Source organism: Carex rostrata, chromosome 6 (assembly GCF_964058835.1).
Source record: "Carex rostrata chromosome 6, lpCarRost1.2, whole genome shotgun sequence".
Taxonomy (NCBI): domain Eukaryota; kingdom Viridiplantae; phylum Streptophyta; class Magnoliopsida; order Poales; family Cyperaceae; genus Carex; species Carex rostrata.
This window is the reverse complement of record NC_135923.1, coordinates 1921198-1940747: the sequence shown is the minus strand read 5'-3', so window position 1 is coordinate 1940747 and position 19550 is coordinate 1921198. Positions and strand designations below refer to the sequence as shown.

General features: G+C 34.3%; 3 protein-coding genes across 3 annotated transcripts; 2 read left to right on the top strand and 1 right to left on the bottom strand.

The window, feature by feature from the left end:
* Positions 1 to 1943: 1943 nt before the first annotated feature.
* LOC144555842 (putative UDP-glucosyl transferase 73B6) lies at positions 1944 to 3661 on the top strand. Its single transcript, XM_078304273.1, has one exon. It carries the CDS (start codon positions 2089 to 2091, stop codon positions 3601 to 3603), a length of 1515 nt encoding a protein of 504 aa, XP_078160399.1. The 5' UTR covers positions 1944 to 2088; the 3' UTR covers positions 3604 to 3661.
* A 420-nt stretch (positions 3662 to 4081) lies between these two features.
* SIC (hydroxyproline-rich glycoprotein family protein) lies at positions 4082 to 5949 on the bottom strand. Its single transcript, XM_078304274.1, has 2 exons — positions 5608 to 5949; positions 4082 to 4829 (listed from the first exon to the last, which is right to left on the bottom strand). The coding sequence occupies exons 1-2, from the start codon at positions 5891 to 5893 to the stop codon at positions 4213 to 4215; spliced, it is 903 nt and encodes a 300-aa protein (XP_078160400.1). The 5' UTR covers positions 5894 to 5949; the 3' UTR covers positions 4082 to 4212.
* A 7511-nt stretch (positions 5950 to 13460) lies between these two features.
* LOC144555841 (protein indeterminate-domain 12-like) lies at positions 13461 to 18760 on the top strand. Its single transcript, XM_078304272.1, has 4 exons — positions 13461 to 13858; positions 14138 to 14319; positions 14474 to 14694; positions 18195 to 18760. Exons 1-4 carry the CDS (start codon positions 13699 to 13701, stop codon positions 18568 to 18570), a joined length of 939 nt encoding a protein of 312 aa, XP_078160398.1. The 5' UTR covers positions 13461 to 13698; the 3' UTR covers positions 18571 to 18760.
* The last annotated feature ends 790 nt before the right edge of the window (positions 18761 to 19550 follow it).

The following is a 19550-nucleotide window of genomic DNA, read 5'->3' as shown; positions in this document are numbered from 1 at the left end:
TTTTTTTTACTAAATTGATCTCTTTAAAACTTGTTTTCTAAATTGATCATTTTAAAGCTTAGTTTTCTAAATATGAAAATATACTTGTAGATCAAAGTTGGTGTCAATTTAGTTGATTTGGCGGGATCAGAACGAGGGATTAAAGAAGCAGAATAATTGCTTGTAGTCATGCAAGTTTTCTCTCTTAATTAAATGATAGTTAATTATATTATTAATTGTGTAGTACAATTGCGTAGTTATTAGTATAGTCAGGCAAGTTTTCTCGCCGCCCGCTACTCAGTATGACGAGGATGATGACGATGATGATGACGAGGGGCAGTTCTCAGATGTCGGCGGCGATGGTACTGCTTAGGTGGTTAGGTATTTATATCTTGTTCGGATGTTTGTTTTGACATTCCTGGTTTAGATGTTACTTGACATTTAAATTATCTGTTACTTGATGTTATTCTACATTTATGTTTACATTACTTGACATTTCGTTTTTTATATTTGATAATATGGTATAGAGTTTTCTGATATTTATGTTTATATCTGTTTTGTATGTATCGATATCTTGTATTATGTGTATGTATTGATGTTATGTTGTATTATGTGTATGCATGTATCGATGTCTTGTATGTGTATTATGTTGTATATTGGTACGTGTCGTACTAATTATTAAATTATGCTAATTGAAATAATAATAAAAATTATGAAAACCTGACAGAACACTTTCTGTGACCGATTTTAAGTATTAGCGACTGTTTTTTTGGTCTTATGAAAGACCATTATTTTACTATCAACGACCGTTATTTTACTATCAGCGACTGTTATTAAATTATGGTAACTGTTTTTCTGACGTCAGCAAAAAAAACAGCGACAAAAAAAATGGTCACAGAAACATTATCAGCGATCGGTGACGTCATCGGTCGAGTATTTGCGACAAAGCTTACAGCGATTGGGTTATTAGCGACCAGAATTGAGCTTCAGCGACCGTTATAACTATCTGCAACCGGCGCTTGGACTTTCTGCGACCGGAAAACCGGTCGCAGAAAGTCAGATCTGTTGTAGTGCAAATATACATTTTTTTTATTTTTGCAAGTGAAGAAAAGGTCTTATTATTATTATTATTATTATTATTTCAAATCCGTGAATAGTTTACATGTACCTCCTTCGTTATTATTATTATTATTATTCTGGCTTGATACATGCATGCTTCTCGCCCACTCCTCTATTTACAAACCTCTTTTGTAGGCTTGGTTTATAATTACAATTTTTTGAAGGAGTTGAGAATTGATTATTATATTTCATGTAGTATAGTGTAGGAATTGAATGAAAGACATGGTCCAGATATGTACATTCATATCAACCGTTCATCTGTGCAATAAAGTCTGTGATTATTCAGATCAATACAAATTTGTATCCTCAAAATTACAAAAACCTTGTCATCAATTAATTGATCACACATATTATAAAAATAGTCGTTTCGTAAGAGAGTCAACTGTTGTCCACCACAACGCAACAGCAACACAACGTTGTAATGATATCATATGAAATATTTCGCATACAATCATCTATTCTACAGTTTCTACTAGTCACTATATAAAATTTAATCTCTTCCATTTAATGTTGATTATTGCTATTAATATTGCATTAAATCCTAAAATTAATTACGAAAATGACATAAAATTGAAAGATCTGAAAGAGTCCTCGAATTATCTATTGTTTTTGTGGTTATTTGTTGTTTGTTGATGATAAACGTTTGAGCTCCGTCAATAGAATAAATAATAAAGCCCAAGATGCTTTGAGTTCACATCCTCTCCAATACCTGATAAGGAAATCTTTTACCATTATTAGATCTGGACCGTTCCTTTTAACTTGGTACGAATCTCAAACCCCAATAATACTGTCATAGCTCAAATTCCAAACCGATTGAGATTTAATTTCAAACCGTAAAGTGAGGATAATCCTCTGCAATATCTGAGAGGATACGAATCCTGATCCTATACCTTGCACCTCTCTTTAGTCTTTACTAAATCCAGCATATATATCTGTAAACCCATCTTTTTCATCTCTTCGTTCAATCTGCACCAGTGTCTCGCCTTTACCATGGCTTCGTTAGATGCACCTCTACCGGTAGAGACTAAGCTCCAAGTGTTCGTCATACCCTCTTTTGCAACCGGCCACCTCTTACCTATGACAGACTTGGCCCGCCTACTTGCGACCCACCCGAATGTCGAACCCACCATCATGACCACCCCGGCTAATGCGGCGTTAATACGTTCAACCTTACATCGTTCGTGTGAGATGGGTCACCTGGTGAAACTCCTAACCTACCCGTTTCCTTCTGTGGGGCTCCCTCCCGGCATAGAAAACCTCGCTACGGCTCCTGCATCTGACGAATGGCGCATTTACAAAGCCCATGATATGTGTCAACGTGCGCATGAATCAATCCTCAAGGCCCACAAACCAGACGCCGTCATAGCTGATATACCCTTTTGGTGGGTGACCGACATTGCCGCCGTGCTCTCAATACCGCGCATCACCTTTCATCCTGTCGGTGTGTTTCCTCAACTTGTCATGAACAATCTTTTCAATATCCGATCTGATATAATTGCACGTGACGTTTCACATGCAAAGATAGTAAGTGTGCCAGGCCTTCCGGGTCCTGAGATAAACATACCAGTTTCTGAGCTACCGACTTTCCTCGTAGAAGAGAACTTTTTGGCTGATATTTGGATGAAGATTAAAAAGGCTCAGCTTGAAGGTTTCGGTGTCGTGGTCAATACATTTTACGAGCTCGAGCCCGAATACTGCGAGCTCTATAAAAAGGTTGATGCCAAGAGGGCTTACTTTGTGGGTCCTATTGCACTCTCATCAGGTGGAGATGATGAGGGGATTGTAAAGCGTGGAGGTGATGGTGATGTGGCATGTCTTAACTGGCTAGATGGCAACGAAACGGGTTCTGTGGTTTTTGTTTGTTTCGGGAGCTGGTGCCACTTCACCTGTGCACAGTTGCGTGAACTGGCACATGGTTTAGAGGATTCAGGGAAGAATTTCTTATGGGTTGTAAGAGGAGGTGAGGGTGCAACATTCGAGTGGATGCCTGAAAAATGGGAAGAAAGGATAGGGTTGAGAGGACTAGTTGTCAGGGGGTGGGCCCCACAAGTGGCAATCCTACAACACAAGGCAGTCGGTGCGTTCTTAACACATTGTGGGTGGAACTCGCTTCTGGAAGCCACATCATCTGGGGTCCCGGTACTGACGTGGCCTCTAGTGTTCGAGCAATTCATAAACGAGAGATTGCCCGTGGAGGTAAAGGGATGGGGGTTCAGGGTATGGGAAGGCAGCAACCGAGGCATGAAGCAAGGGGAGCAAGAAGTGGTGCCAAGAGAAGCGATTTCCGACACGGTATCTAAATTCATGGAACATGGAGGGAATGGCGATAAAATTCGTGGTAAGGCACGAGAGATAGCAGTGATGGCCAAGGCCGCAATGGCAGATGGCGGGACTTCTCGGAATGATCTCAACCGTCTGATTGATGATCTGATGAAGGAAAGGAAGGTGAATGCATGTTTGGAAAAAAAAAAAAAAAAGTCATATGTAGATGATGCTTATGTTTAATAAATTTTGTAATCATTAACTTTTTTAAGCTCTGGTTGGTAAGATAGCTTGTTATGCACTTATTGAACTAGCTAATTATGAATTTCTTCCGATCTGAACTCCACTACACAATCAAGCCACAAACTAGTCTCTAGTAATCGAATTAGGAATGCCTAACACCAAGAATTTGACAGTTTATACCACGCCTATGCCAAACCAGTAAATGCATAATTGAATGCTAAAAAGGGCCTTAGAACAACGATCAGATCAAATTTGAGAATCAATTTGTTCAGCCAGTACAATGTCAGTAAGATTATGAAATTGCCAAATTGTAAAGTTGTGAGAAAACAGATAACCGAACACTTTTTAGTGAGAAAAGGCAAAATAATTAACAAAGAAATTAAAAACACATTTATTTCGCAAGAAGTAAAAACAATCAGGTAAATTACAACAATATGTAAACAAGGTACACCGAAAAAGACCAACAAAAGAACAAATATTTTCTAACTTATTGAAATTAGCATCATGAGCATCTCAACTCTCAAGGAAGCATAGAGTTCAAATCTAAGGATAATTTCATCAACATACAACAAACTATCTATACCTAAAAATTATACAATAATACATAGGTTAGGTCTCATCAATAGTTTGGTTATATGAAAGATCAAGATACTCAGAAAGACTCAATTTTTTCTCGTACCTGTTTCCAATTTTGTCAGGTTTTGTACTTTCCTTCTTTCTTATAGACTCTGGTAACCAAGACCGAGAACCTGAACCTGAACCTGAACCCAAACCTGACGAATCAAGTGATTCTATTAAATTACCAGCTATTGGCTCTAAACCTATCCATGGGTCCTGTACCATGAACTTGGAGTAGTAATCCCTCTGACCGAATTGGCTATTAAAACCTGGACCTCTGCCACCCGTGCCTCTTGAACCAGAATATGAATTCGAGTTAGGTTTATGGTTATGACTGGGACGGGGACCTGAACTGGTATCGCGGACAAAACGTGGATTTGTAAACCCACCTCTTGGTTGATTCGTGTACGGCATGCGGAAAGGAGCGCCACTGGTTGGTTGCCGTGAACCAGGTCCACTGAAGGGAGGTTGAATATTCCAGGGTGGCTGAGGCTGGAACTGCGGACTTCTCCAGTCTGTAGTTGGCGGTGCATGAGGCGGGATATGAAATTGAGGTCCCAACTGGTGCATTGGAGGTTGGTTCGGACCGGTGTAGTTATGTGGCCCCACTGATTTACATACAAAAATAAGGATTTAGCATAACTAACGATGCTACACCAATTCATAAATAATATTTCTTTTCTTCAAGTACACACTAATGTTTCATATATGCTAAAAGACTGCTAAGTTTGTGTTTCATATTTGTCAATAAAATGGTCCAAGGACCTGCTGATTCGAGTAGAAACAGAAATGGTTTCTGCATGACTTGAAGATATAAAATCACAACTCTAGAAAAATAATAAAATATAGCATTCAGCTCCCAAAGGTAGATATATAGCTTCCTTCCCAAATTTGACTTGGAGAAACTATTACAAGATAACCTTCCTTGATGAACTTTTATCTCATTATACGGAAATAAGAGGATGCTTTATGGAGAAAATTGAGATATATCTCATTTCCTAAGCAAGTACCTGTGATAATTTTAAGTTTTTCCCAGGCAAAAATGAAATTATTGCCAAGTATCAATTTCATGAATTATGTGCATATGCTGCTCTCACAGAATTTCTTTTCATCTTGGAATATGTTTATTTCTGGAATACTCAGATCCGACTATTGCTACTATTTGGTACTGTTATGATCATAGCAAGCCTAGAAAAGGTATTTAGGCATCAATTGAGCTATCAATTTACATCATCAAGTCTCAATTAAGCAATTTATTTATTATTTTTGAAGAAAAAATAAATAAAACTAATACAATACCAAAGGTTATGAAAAAATTACAAGACAAGAACTAAAAATAATAAAAACAAACAAAAAATCGCATAAAAAAGGGTAAACAGGAAGTACCATTGGGTCGAGCGTAGGGTCTAGAATCAGGAAGATGACCAGGAGAGGGGAATGAGGAGCTCTTTCTCTTGTTGAGAATATAAGCGGAGGAGAAAGCGGCGGAGGGATTAGTATAGTAGTCGAACCGCGGCGGATGCGTCGGTGCCTCGGCCGGAGAAGACGAAAAAAGAGGGTCTGGTAGCTCCGCCGCTCCTAGCGGAGGCATAGATGGCCCCGCGCCTGATCTTTGCGATGCCTCCGATCGCATCGCCATTAGCCTCTCTCTTCTTTTCGCCGCTTCTTCCATTGAACAAGGGTTTGAGAAACGGAGGGATGGAGATTGGAGAATTGAAACAAGGGTTTGAGGAATTCGTATCCTCTGAGATATCTCAAACTTTGCGTGACGTTTTGGAAAATTTCAACCGTTGAAAGAGTTCTGCACAAATCTCAAAGCTCAAACAATACCGGCCCCCGCGCTATCCCCGAATAGACACCGGACACGTCGGTCCCGCAAAATATGAGATATCTCAGAGGATACGCACTCTTGAGAAACGGAGTCGGGCAAAAAGGCGCATCTGTATCCTCTCAGGTACCTGATTCAAGACAATTGAAACTGACGACCCAGATTTACTCTCAGCCGGTGCTTATTCGGAAAACGGGATATTATCGGTGCATTAAGATTCGTCCCAAGCTTAAAAATCATCATACACCGTCCCATTCAATTGTACTCAGTCAAGTAACCTGAGGGGATGTGAATTCCAAAAAGGCAAGCCTTGATTCGGATTAGGGTATGGATATAGATTTCGTAATCGTTACCCTACTGCTTAATATTTATAAATAAATTATATATACTGATATTTATAAATAAATTGTTAAAAATAAAATTATATGTACATATATATATAAAACTTAATTGTTAATATTAAAATTATATAATTATATATATTTATACAGAAAGGAGACATAATATAATATAGTTTTATTCATAATCTAATAATTTATTTCATCTATTTTTCAATCATTAATTCAAACATACTAGAGTACTTAATTTTTTATAATTTTACTTTACTAAATTTTCATAAAAAAAAACTAGTTATATTTAATTATTTATTATTTATTTTCATTTCTTTCTCGTCTTAAAAATATTTTATATGAAGCACAAATTAGAGTGTAAGTGGTACTGTGTTATTCGTTTATTCGATCTGTGTCCTATTTAATAAACAAATATGTATCAAAAAAAAAATTCGTAAGTTTATTAAGTACGGATAATGATAAAATATTACTTTGTTAACCTAATTCGGAGAGCTAACAGGTACGGATATAAAATACTTCTACCAAATCCGTATCGTGCCGAGGTATGCAAGAAAGTACAGTGGGATCTTGGAACATCAATAAAGTATAAAAGATTGGGCTCCATGTGAGGAATATATATATATATATATATAGAGTACGGCTAACGCGCTTCCTCTAGCATATGGGCCGAAATGTTTCCGGTGGAAATTTGAAATTTCAAAATCCAAAAAGTCGATCTGAACCGTTCATCTTCTTCTCCATATTAATATCTGCTTGGAGACCAAATTTTACATTTTTCTGAAATTTTTTACTATTTATTAAGTCACTTTGAAAATCGCTGATCCAATGGTTTTACTGTTTTGTTAAGCCACCGTTGGATCAGCGATTTTCAAAGTGGCTTAATAAATAGTAAAAAATTTCAGAAAAATGTAAAATTTGGTCTCCAAGCAGATATTAATATGGAGAAGGAGATGAACGGTTCAGATCGACTTTTTAGATTTTGAAATTTCAAATTTCCACCGGAAGTATTTCGGCCCATATGCTAGAGGAAGCGCGTTAGCCATACTCTATATATATATATATATATATATATATATATATATATATATATATATATATGAAACCACGAGGTATAAATGAAGAATGTATGTTGAAATCCACCTATCTCACAAGTAGGGGTGTCAATGGGTACGGTACGGGTCGGGTGGAGACATTTTCATACCCATACCCATTAAAATTGACCTTACCCATACCCTACCCATACCCATTAAAAATTGATCTTACCCTACCCTACCCTTACCCGTTAATCTTATCGGGTAACGAAACGGTAGCGGGTGAATAACGGATAATACTAGTATAATAATTAGTTTTATTATATTTTACAAATTAAACATCAAAAACTCATTCATTTTAGCACATATATAATTGCATTTCTAATAAAAAATAAAATAAATGTGCAATCAATTCCAACTAAATTATTTTTTATAAAGAATAAAAATTCAAAAACACGAATAAACATTTAAGTGGGTTAGAAATTGAATTAAATATACATTTAAGTGGGTTGAAAATTGAATTGAATACATATTTGAATTTTATAATTACCCTATAGGGTAACGGGTACGAAATAGTCATTACCCATACCCTTACCCATTTATTTAACGAAAAAAAATTCTTACCCATACCCATACCCAATAAGCTAACGAAAAGAAAACCTTACCCATACCCGCCTTATCGAATACGATACGGGTCGGGTAAACGGCTAAAAAGGTACCATTGACACCCCTACTCACAAGTGATGCGTTTACATGTAAAAATTTTAAATATTTGAATTAATTTAGTATAAAGTTAATCGGTCAAAATTAGAAGGTTAATAAATTAATTTTAATACATTCATTTTTTGAACATTTTTAGACTGCTTGACTTTATACTAAATTAATCTGAATGTTTAAAATTTTCACATGTAGACGCATCACTCGTGAGATAGGCGGATTTCAACGGTTCAGATTCGCATTTAAAGCCAATTTGACAGGTTTTAGACTTGAATTCATCAAAGAATTTCTTGCGTCCGGTGAATATACATGCTTACGATTTGAACAATTTTTGTAATATGTCTATCCAACAAATTAATATATATTATATGTGTGTGAACATTCTCTCTCTATACACTTCTTCATGTGTCGAAATTACATGATCAATTGACCAGTGCTTGAATTAATGAAGATCTATACATACATGAAGAAATAAATGTGTAAATTTTAGGTTGCTTGTAAATAATATCAAATTATTTCAGAAAAGGATATGTAAAGTAAAGAGAGATTAAATTAACTGCTCTCTAGGCATACAAACTACACATTAATTTATTTGAAATATGAGCCAACTTGCGAGTTGAGCCGAGTCGAGTCGGATTTTTTTCTTTCAAAAGCGAGCCGAGTCAAGTTCGAGCTTTTTCAGTTTCGAATTTAATTTGTTATGAAATATTGAGCCGCTCAACTCATTGATTCGCGAGCTGACTCGACTCACTAGCAGACCTTGTATGTGAGATAGAAATTCAGATCCAGTATGAAAGTTGGGCTTTAAAGTCAAACCATTGGGATTCACTGGGCTTTTATTAGGCCCAATATTATCACTGTATCATTGTCACATAATTTTCCTGGTCATGTCACGGTTAAAAGCAGATACATAATACTAAAGTGAGAATAGTGCTTTTGGTTTGGGGGGAGGATGCAAAAGTGAAATGTGATAGAGGGCACCAAGTTCACCCCGGTGGAACCAAGAAAGCATAATGACTAAATAGACAAATGGAGAAAGCACAAAAAAGAATAAAGAGATGATTCAAACAAAAAGAAAAGAAAAGGAAGAGGAATAATAAAAGAAAAAAGAGACACAAAAAAAGAAAGATTCAAAGAAACTACTATTAGATATATATATCAATATATCAAGCAAACTTAATGAAAAATAAATTGCATCTATGGTTGCTAAATCTCGTCAAAATATAAAACTGATCACTCAAATTTGATTAGCATCTATCATATCATTCCCTCTTGACTTAAAGACATGTTTTGGTATTTATCATTCAAAATGCAGAATATGCAAAAAAGAAAAAAAAAATCTTGTCTTTAAAAATTCGTTTGGCCTAGGTGCAATGGGGGTGGCAAAAAAGCTCGTAGCTCGTTGTTCAATTGTGACTCGCACCTAACTCGCTCGTTAAGAGCTCGTTCGTTATTAGACCGAGTTGTTAACGAGCCAGCTCGCCACTAGTTCGGTTCAGAATTAATGAGTTCAAGCTAGGGCCTAGCATGCCTGCCAGCTAGTGAGCTAGTTCGGTTAGGCATCAATTTTTGAATTTGTGTACATTTTATACTGTCCAGCTCGGTCCAACTCGATCCAAAAAGTTTGAAAAATTCATTTTATTCTTAAAACAATATCCAATCAAACCCAGCGAGCCAGCTAGTCAACTCACGATCTAGCTCGGATTGGCTTGTGACAATTTTAAGCTAAGATTTTAGTTCAGATGTCTTAAATCCAGCTTGCTTGGTTGTAGCTCGGTTCAGAATTAACAAGCTAAGTTAGAACCTAGCTCGAACACAGCCAGCTCGTTGTCATCACCCCTAGATGCATAGATGGAAAAGGGAGCTCGGAAGAAATTCAAGCAATTGAAGGGCATTCATTTTTTGTTGCTGTTTGATCTGATGCATGAGATTGAGCGCACATTGAAAGTGATGCAACATTTAAATTTCAGGTGCAGAAACATTTTATATCATCTCCCTTGCCAACCCAAGTCCTATGTCAATTTCTAGCTAAAACTTCCAATCAACAACAAATTAAGATCATCAAAATAACTAAAATTAAGTACACTACTATTGTTATATATTTTCTTAAAAGGTAAATATTTATTTTGTTTACCATTCTTCTTCTACCTTAAGTATTTTTCCATTTTGAAGTCCATAATTGGTAATTGTATATATAGGAGGCTCTATAACTTCAAAAGTCAAATGCACTAAAATTAATTTTGGAATTTCTGAATCTTATCTCATACATATAGTCACAAGATTCGCGAATTATTCGTTTTTTTTTTTGTGATGATGAACCAAATGCCGAATTATTCAGTTAATTGAACTTTGACAGAATTATTTCTGAATAATTCGCGAATTTTACAAACTTTTTCCGAATTATTCGCAAAATTTTCCTGATTTTTTCTCATAGCATTTTTTTTGCTTCCTTATAGAACGAGACCTCTAATCCGAATAATTCCGAATTATTTTCAAATTGTATTTGAATTATTTCCGAATCACAAATTTTTTACTTCACCGAATCAAACTCAAATAATTCATTTGTCACTGTAAAATATAAATTCTCATCCAATATGTTAAATTTTTTTGACTGGATAGAATAGATACAAAAGGCAAGCTATTACTACAGACAATCTCCAGTATTCTATAAACTGGAGAAAAGTCAACCTATTAATCACCACTGTCACCAGGACATTGACATTTGCACGACCCACCATTTTCATTAAATTTTGTACGCAGACTCAGTGTTTACACAAAATTATACAGTTTATATCTAGAGTATCAGAGCTAAGCTAACCAAGGACAGCCAATTAAAAGCTAACGGAGCGTCAAATAGTAAATATTCGTAGATTCTGATTGTACGAAAAAATGCACTCATTGTGAGGAGCCTTTCCTGGTACTATAATCACTGTGCCATCTGTACGGTTGCATGCACTGCGACCTGACACATCTCTCTTCTTGGACCCTACTTCTCTGGAATATTTTATACAATTCAAGTACAATTCTTTTCAGAGCAATGCAGCGTAACGCTTCCGTGGCCTCTGTTATTAAATTTGAATAACATCATTTTATTTTATTTTAGATTTTAGATCGGAATCGCTGAAATTTTCATTAATACTATTTCAAAAAACAAAACCAAAATCTTGAAATTTTGCAGTCAGGCTGCAGATTGAATTGAATGATTTCCAAAAATCTAAATATTGACATATTACATTGCATTTTTTATTTTTTGAGAGATCTCTAATTCAATCTGCACCTTCTAATAATAGAGCCACAAATTGAATTGGCAGTCCGAATATTTTTTTAATTTCCAAAAAACATGGTTTTTTATTTTATTTTTAGAATATGGTATAAATAAAAATTTCGGTCGGAATCGACTGATATTAATATATTGGATTAATTTGATTAGCGAGTCATTAGACGAGTGTCTCCTTCACTCTTAATAAAAGTCAAAACATACTTTATTTTGTATATATATATAGAGAGAGAGAGAGATTAAAATAAATATAAAGTTATGGTATATTCTATAATTTTATCTACGCTATCATATTCCATAATAATACAACTCTCTGCAACATATTGAAATGTAAATATAAAATAAATTTTGAAATACTTTCAATCTATTTGTGGTATAATGTTTTAATTCAATATTTTTAAAGATGCCATCAGATGATTTTTCAGACAAAATCAAAACTAAAAAAAAATATATATGAATTAGAAGAATTATTATTTGATCAAGTGACAAATACAATGTTATGTTTGAAATCCAAATAATTCATTTTATTTATTAATTAAGTGGCTTGACCTTTGACCTTTAGTGCTCCACAATTAACATATTAAATAGAAGGAAAGGGATAAAAGGGGAAGAGAATAGGCCATCATTTCACCTCATTTACACCTCAAAATTTTGCTCAAATTTTATACATATTTCACCTTCTTTCTCCTCCTCTCCTATTTGTTCGCCTTTGAAATTAACTGTTTTGAAGTAAGTAAACAACTCTGGACAGATCCGGTTAGAGCTCAGTGTCTCTCCACTCCCTTCCCTTTCCCCCGCGTACCTTCTACTAGAGCAGACACTTACTAAAAATACACTACAAATTAGGTGTTCTTTTATAGAATTTTTTGGTGCAAATATGATTGTAAGTTTCTAACTTCTCAATTATTAAGAAATATTATTTTTTATATTTTTCTATACAATTATTTTGAATCATCATAGTTAATATATCACTAATTAGTTTTTAAATACCATTTCAAAAAAATTATATATTCTAATTCTGTATTTTAGACAACTTACAAGACAAAATATTTGTATTAATTGCAGAAAAATACCTTAAAAATGATTCATAAATAAGACAAATCAATAATGTTGGTCATGATATACTCCATCAGGGCCTATTCGGCTGCCAGACGGGATCGGGAATGGGTTTGAGTTCGGGTCCAATTTGCATGGCTGAAACACTGTGCACGTGGGAAAATAATAATTCACTCTGATTGAATTTTTTTTTCCATGAACACAGTGGCAGCCGAACAGGCCCTCGGTGAACAACCGTTTTTTTTTGTTATTTTTGCCTCAACATTTATGAATACAATACCTATGCATTCCATTTAGGGGTGCACAAAAAGCTCATGACTCGAAACTCAGTTTAGAATCAGTTCGGATTCAACTCACTATAATTCAAGTTAAAACTGACTCGAATTTACTGACTCGGTTGGTTTATGAGTCGATTCAAAGTTAACCCCAACTCAGTTCAGAATCAACTCGGTTGGACTCATCACACCAAACTCTAATTCATATATTTCCAATTTTTGAGCCCCCAAAACCTTATACCTGCTTTTCATATTGTCGCTTAAAACTTAAAAAAAAATCAGAGAAGCGACTAAACCTAATCCCCAATTCCCCATTCTCCACTTTGTATCTGTCTCGCCTTTTCATATTATGTACTATTTTGTTATTTTTGTAATTTTTAATTATGTGTTGGTCATTATCTCATTATATATTGTCTTTAATTGTGTATTATTTTGATCAACTATGTATTTTTTTTTTGTTAGAATTAAATTAGACTGTCTCACTATATATTACATTATGAGTCACGAGTCGACTCTTCTCGACTCGAGTTACTCGCAAGTTAATTCAAAATCGGAGTTTTTGACTCGGAACTGATTAGCAACGCAGCCCTAATTCCATTAACAGAAGCAATTGCATAAAAAAAAATTGTTCCATGCATATTGTAGAGAAATTATCACCTGCACTCCTTACTCTCCCCCTCCTGGCCCCCTCCTGGTTCTCTCTATAGAAATTATTAGGTAGGTGTTGAGAGCATCAGATAAGAAATATACACAAAACTGGAAAAAAAAAAAATAGCTCTCGGTGCAACCCCCACCCCTTCAAACAAAATTTAAGGCCCCAACATACACACACACCTTTGATCTCTCTCTTCCTCTTTGTTTTTTCCTTTTGAATCTTCTAACTGTTGTCTCCTCTCTCTCTCTCTCTCTCTCTCTCTCTCTCTGTCTCTCTGGAGAGGAGATCATGTCTGAAGAAGCAAGTGCAATTTCGGATGAGAACAATAGACCCCATGACTTCACAAGCTTCGCATCTCTCTTCGCTCCCATCTCTCCACTTGATCATGCTCTCAATCCTCCAGTTCCCATCAAACCACCAAAGAAAAGAAACAAACCAGCTCATCCAGGTATTACAAAATTATGATTCAGTCATCACATGGTTTTGATCTCTGTCACTTAATTTTATAGGGAAGGTTGTTAGAAGAATTTGAGTAATATATATATATAGATGCTAAATATCATTCTATGGTATTTAATTAATAATTAAGACCATTGAAATGTTTTAATTAAACTATTTATATTGTTAATTTTAACCACTAAAAATATATGTTAGAAGGCATGCTTAAATGACTTAAGCTACTAATTAGCTTTTCTACAATTCATGCTTATGTTTTATGAAAGTTTAGATCCAGAAGCTGAGGTTATCGCATTATCTCCAAAAACCCTAATGGCTACCAGTAGGTATGTATGTGAGATTTGCAACAAGGGTTTCCAAAGAGATCAGAACCTTCAACTTCATAGAAGAGGTCACAATCTGCCATGGAAATTGAAGCAAAAGAGTGCAAGAGCAGGGGAGCCTAAGAAAAAGGTACTCACAAACTATCACTTTTTAATTTTATCCTCTCTAAATGTGATCTCCAATTACAAAAACAAATATAAAAAAAGACATAAATTTGTAGACAACCTGAGAGAAAACATGGAGTGTATAGTATAATGAAAATTATGCTCGGTCAATTTTGTAGGTATATATTTGTCCCGAGGTGACATGCCCAAACCACGATCCGACAAGAGCACTTGGAGACTTAACAGGAATCAAGAAGCACTACTCTAGAAAACATGGTGAGAAGAAGCATAAGTGTGATCGGTGCGGGAAGCGGTACGCAGTTCAAGCCGACTGGAAGGCGCACAGCAAGACTTGTGGAAGCCGAGAGTATAGATGCGATTGCGGTACTCTTTTCTCTAGGTACGCTTATTTCGTTTCAGATAATTCAGTGATCATAATTTCATTAGGCCTTGCTTTAATATAATTTTCTATGGTAACTATGTTCATTAATTATAATTTTATGTGGTTATTATAGATCAAGATTCTTTCCCACAGCATGACTTGTCATAATGCATTTATTGTGAATCCATGGATACATATGTATTTTCATGTCCAAGTCAAGATTCTTCGTTGCTTCTTCATGAAGAATATATATATAATATCAACAAAATCCATTCAAATTATATCAGTGTACTAATCATAATAAAATGATTCATAGTAAAATGTTACATACTTGGTAGCTTTTTAGGATAATTAACTTCATATATATATGCTAAAATATATGATTATATATATATATGTCCATTGAGTTTATTTGATCTGCTATCTATGTATGATTTATGCGCTGAATCAGAAAAGCTAGATATAAAACCACACCTCAACCCTTAAAGACAGAATTAAACTAAAAAAAAAAGCAGCTAATGGAAAAGGATCAAATCAAAAGGCAAGTTAAAGCAAAGAAAAGAAAAATGCATGCAATGCTTCTGGCTATTTGCTGTTATATATATTTGATTTTCTACATGTCAAATATGAAGATCAAAAGGAAGATTCAATTCCTCTTTCAACTTTCTTTACTTTCTTTGAAACATATTTGATTTTGTACATGTCATGCATCATGCTAATTAATTTCCTTGTGCAACGAATGGTAAAAGAGAACAATCTTTATAGACTTGTTAGTTTCTAACTCTCACATCCCTGAAATTAATTTTTGAGTATCTATTAAGCCACGTTAGCAATAAATTAAAAATGAGAAATAATTTGAGCCAATCATTTAGTTAGCATGGAGTTTATAAATAATTTTTTTAATAAGAAACTTTATCATATAGTTTCTAAATAATAAACTCTTTTACATTCCTGAAACTGAATTAGAAACTGCCACATCATATTAGAAACTCTAATAGTTTCAGGGATGTAAAAGAAAAAGGAAAAAGAACAAACAGCTAATGAAAAAGGATCAAGATCAAAAGGCAAATTAAAGCAAAGAAAAGAAAGATGCATGCAATGCTCCTAGCTATTTGCTGTTATATATTCAAGGAATTATTCAATTCCCCCTTCAACTTTCTTTCATTTCTTTGAAACATCTTTGCTTTTCTACATGTCATGCATCATGCTAATTAATTTCCTTGTGCAACGAATGGTAAAAGAGAACAATTTATTGCACCAAAAAGATTTCACTCAAGAGGTCACTTTCTCTAGTTATAGCTGAATGATGCATTTCAAGCCTAAAATTGGAGCAGCAACAGTTACATGAGTGTCAATCTCTAGAACCCTAACTCTTTAGGAATTTCACATCCCTAGCTAGACTTGTTAGGTTCCATTTGTCAATTATTATTTCTTAGAACCTAGTGATACTGACTAATAGCTGCTTTCATATTTATGGAGTGAAGATAAGGACCTACAGTGACAGTTTTAAGTGTGAATAATCAACATTTATATATCTAGTGCTGATATTAATTTCTTTAGTAGTTAATTTTCAATATAAAAGGAGAAGTTTCTCAAATTAACTGCAAAATGTGAAAAATAATATTTATGTTATATATATTTGCTACATAGAGAATTAAGTTGCATGAATATCAATGTCCATAACCTAACTACTATATCAATCAGAGCTTAATTAATCCTCTATAATTTTGTTAGTTATACCTGTCATGATTAATTATTAATAATAAAATAATAACATTTATACATAAAGACTGTTCAAGGGTAAGTATTCAATAATTATTTTGTGTGATACTCAGTCCATTAATTGGGACTTGAGAGTTGATCTTTTCAATAGCTCAAAGCTATGAAAGAAAATAATAATGACACCTAACCCACAACAGGGATTTTTCTTTTTGTCAGAAATTTTGAAAAGAACTCATGAGCTTTGAGTGTCATTATGGTGATGTTATGGTTGTGTCGCTAGGGAGGATTTTCATCTGATTTTATTAAATTGTATGATCGCATTTATGACAATGAATGTCAAATCTTACTTTAGTTAACTTGATTTAAAATATTATTTTAGTTTTAGATTGTTTTTTTTTTTTGAAAACTTGGTAGTGACTACAAGGGATAGTTTTAGATTGTTATAAACTTATAATTAATTAAGGTGTGTTAAGTTTCTTGGTTTCCCTTGAGGGCTATTCGGCAACAAGGGATTAAGTTTCCTTAGGCTTAATCTGCTTCATTGAGCTTTTTTTTATCACTTAATTCTACCGAACACCGGTTCCTTAATGCGGATTAAGATTACCTCCTTTAGTCTCATTTTGCCCCGATCTTATTTCTCTGCTGAACCTTAAGGCACTTTTATCCCTTCCTTTAACTTCCTTAGCTTTCATCTACAGATTAAGACAACCGAACACCGATTCCTTAGCGCTTCTTAAGTTCTTAATCCTTCACTCTTAATACGCTCTTGCCGAACGGCCCTTGGAGATCAGTGGATTTCACCTGGTTTAGGGAATTTTTTCCCCTCAAATTAAACCCATGATTTTCATGCATATTGTACACAACATGGGAAATTTATTTTGTGTGGCCATGGATTTTGAAGTGTATGAGTGGCAAGAGTTGCATCAAAGTGTATATATATATTTCCAGAACCTAACTCACATGTACATATATTGGAACCTCATTCCTCTAGAATTATTTGGTTTGATCAATTAGCTAGTCTTAAAATCTAATAATAATTATGACCACAATTATATATGACAGTGAATATATATATATATAAAGTCTTGATTTTAGCTCTTTACTTGTTAATTCAAAACATAGACTGTTAGGGGTTTCATAAGATTGTAAAAATCAATTGTAGAGAATTAAGTTGAGACTACCTAAATGTCAGCATTTAGTGAGGCTTTGACTGTTGAACAGTTGCCTTTTCTAGAGGGTCATGATTTTGTGGTCCCATGTACACACTGGCATGTATTAAACTGCATTGAAAAGAAACCTATCTTTGTGCTCGGATTTAGTAATCGCAATTATGGCTTATGTTATGACAGGATGAGACAGAGCCAAACAGAAAAAAACAAATACAAAAAAGGAACATTTTATTTATTGCTGTTTTAAATAAGCAGTTGTAGCTGTTATATATTTTAATCATAGTACTAAGAAAAGCAGTTCATATTAATTGTTAGACTTTTATATGAAGGAAATAAATCATGTTGTGAGCTTATGAAATTTCCCTATTATGTAATAAATTTACATGTCATAATTTTCTGCAAATAATTAACCGTGTAGTACAATTCATGCGGTGCAACAGTTTATATATAAATGTGTGGATTCTGGCACTGTAAATTTACACAATTAATGGATAATTGAGAGGTTTTACGCTCTTTCAATAGTTGTATTCATATCACAAATGTTTTAAGCATTGCAGAATCACCGTTTATATATGCTTCTTCTTTTTTTCTCTCATTTTTTAATTTCTTTCTTTCTGAACAATTCAGGAAAGATAGCTTCATTACCCACAGAGCATTTTGTGATGCCTTAGCCGAAGAGAGTGCGCGTCTTCCTTCAACTGATGACAACGCCATCGCGCAGCCTCAGAACAACTCTCCGTTCTCGCCATGGGACCCATTCACAAACCCTAACCCTAACCCTAATCCTAACCTAATTCTCAGAGCACAATCTAACACAATGACCTCTCCGCTCCCCGCCACCTCGCTCCTCCAAATAGCATCCAACATGGGACCTCTTACATCTGGCATGTCGAGTTCTATTGCAGGAGATCTTGCCACATGGCATTACAACATTGACCGAAGTACACGGGACTTGCTAGAGGGGCTCGATCCAACGGTCAGAAATGCATGCCCCAATTTTTGAAATTGGTGTGATGCCAACATGGCCATGAAGTTTACTGTTTCATTATACATTTCTTCTTCTTTTTTGTTTTTTCTTGTGTTTTATGTGTCTTTAGCTTTGACATTCAAGAGAAGAAAAAATGCTTCTGATGAAGTGCTAATAATGTTAATTTGTACTTTGAGAAAAGTTTCTGATATAGGCTTATAGCTTTATCAATCTATATTATATAAGAATGTTACAACTTAATTTTAGTTTGTATTTTTTTTTTTTTTGAATGAATTATAAAGTAGGCTCTTGCTTAAGTGAAGTTTGTAATTTATCTTGTTGTGTGATACATCATCAAAAATTCTACTTGCAAAATATTTATAATTTTGTATAATAATATTGTGCATTCTTTCCTATATATTTTAAGTCGCCAAAGGTATTAATAGATGTTTATTATTGTAATTAAGTAAATTAAAATTAAGAAGCTCACTGGCAAGTGTCATATATTGAACCAGTACTGTATATATATGTAAATTGGCAATACAAGTTGTAATAATTAATTCTCTAAATAAGAATGAAAATGAAAAGTATTTAATTATTGCAATGAATATTCCTCCATGCATGCTAGCTCCTTCTTTGAGTTTTGTCTCATCTTCAAAGAAAAAGTTTATTCAAAGTAGGAATTAAAGAAAAATAAAGCAAAGGGGAATTTTGAAAAGAAGAAAGTTGCTCTTTATATATGCTCCTTACCTGGATCTTGAATATTTTTAATTCCCACACACCATTTCAAAAGGCTTGTTTAATTTAATTAGCATTTTTTTCCCTTTTTTTGTTTACTATTTTTCCTGAAATTCAGAAAATGTATAGTAGCATTCTCCTTTGATTAGATATTTTACTGAATTTGAATTTTGGAAAAGAGAAAGTTATACTAGTAAAAAAAAATTTATGAACAGGGCAATGTTAATCAAGAGGAGAGATTCACTTACAACACATTGCGATTTTCAAAGTTCAAACAG

Excerpts from the sequence above, each read along its gene's own strand:
- SIC (XM_078304274.1), bottom strand. The coding sequence starts at position 5,893 with ATGGAAGAAGCGGCGAAAAGAAGAGAGAGGCTAATGGCGATGCGATCG. Across the intron at positions 4,830-5,607 it reads ACCCTACGCTCGACCCAATG|TGGGGCCACATAACTACACC; the intron begins GTACTTCCTGTT and ends TATGTAAATCAG.
- LOC144555842 (XM_078304273.1), top strand. The coding sequence starts at position 2,089 with ATGGCTTCGTTAGATGCACCTCTACCGGTAGAGACTAAGCTCCAAGTG.
- LOC144555841 (XM_078304272.1), top strand. The coding sequence starts at position 13,699 with ATGTCTGAAGAAGCAAGTGCAATTTCGGATGAGAACAATAGACCCCAT. Across the intron at positions 13,859-14,137 it reads AAACAAACCAGCTCATCCAG|ATCCAGAAGCTGAGGTTATC; the intron begins GTATTACAAAAT and ends ATGAAAGTTTAG. Across the intron at positions 14,320-14,473 it reads CAGGGGAGCCTAAGAAAAAG|GTATATATTTGTCCCGAGGT; the intron begins GTACTCACAAAC and ends TCAATTTTGTAG.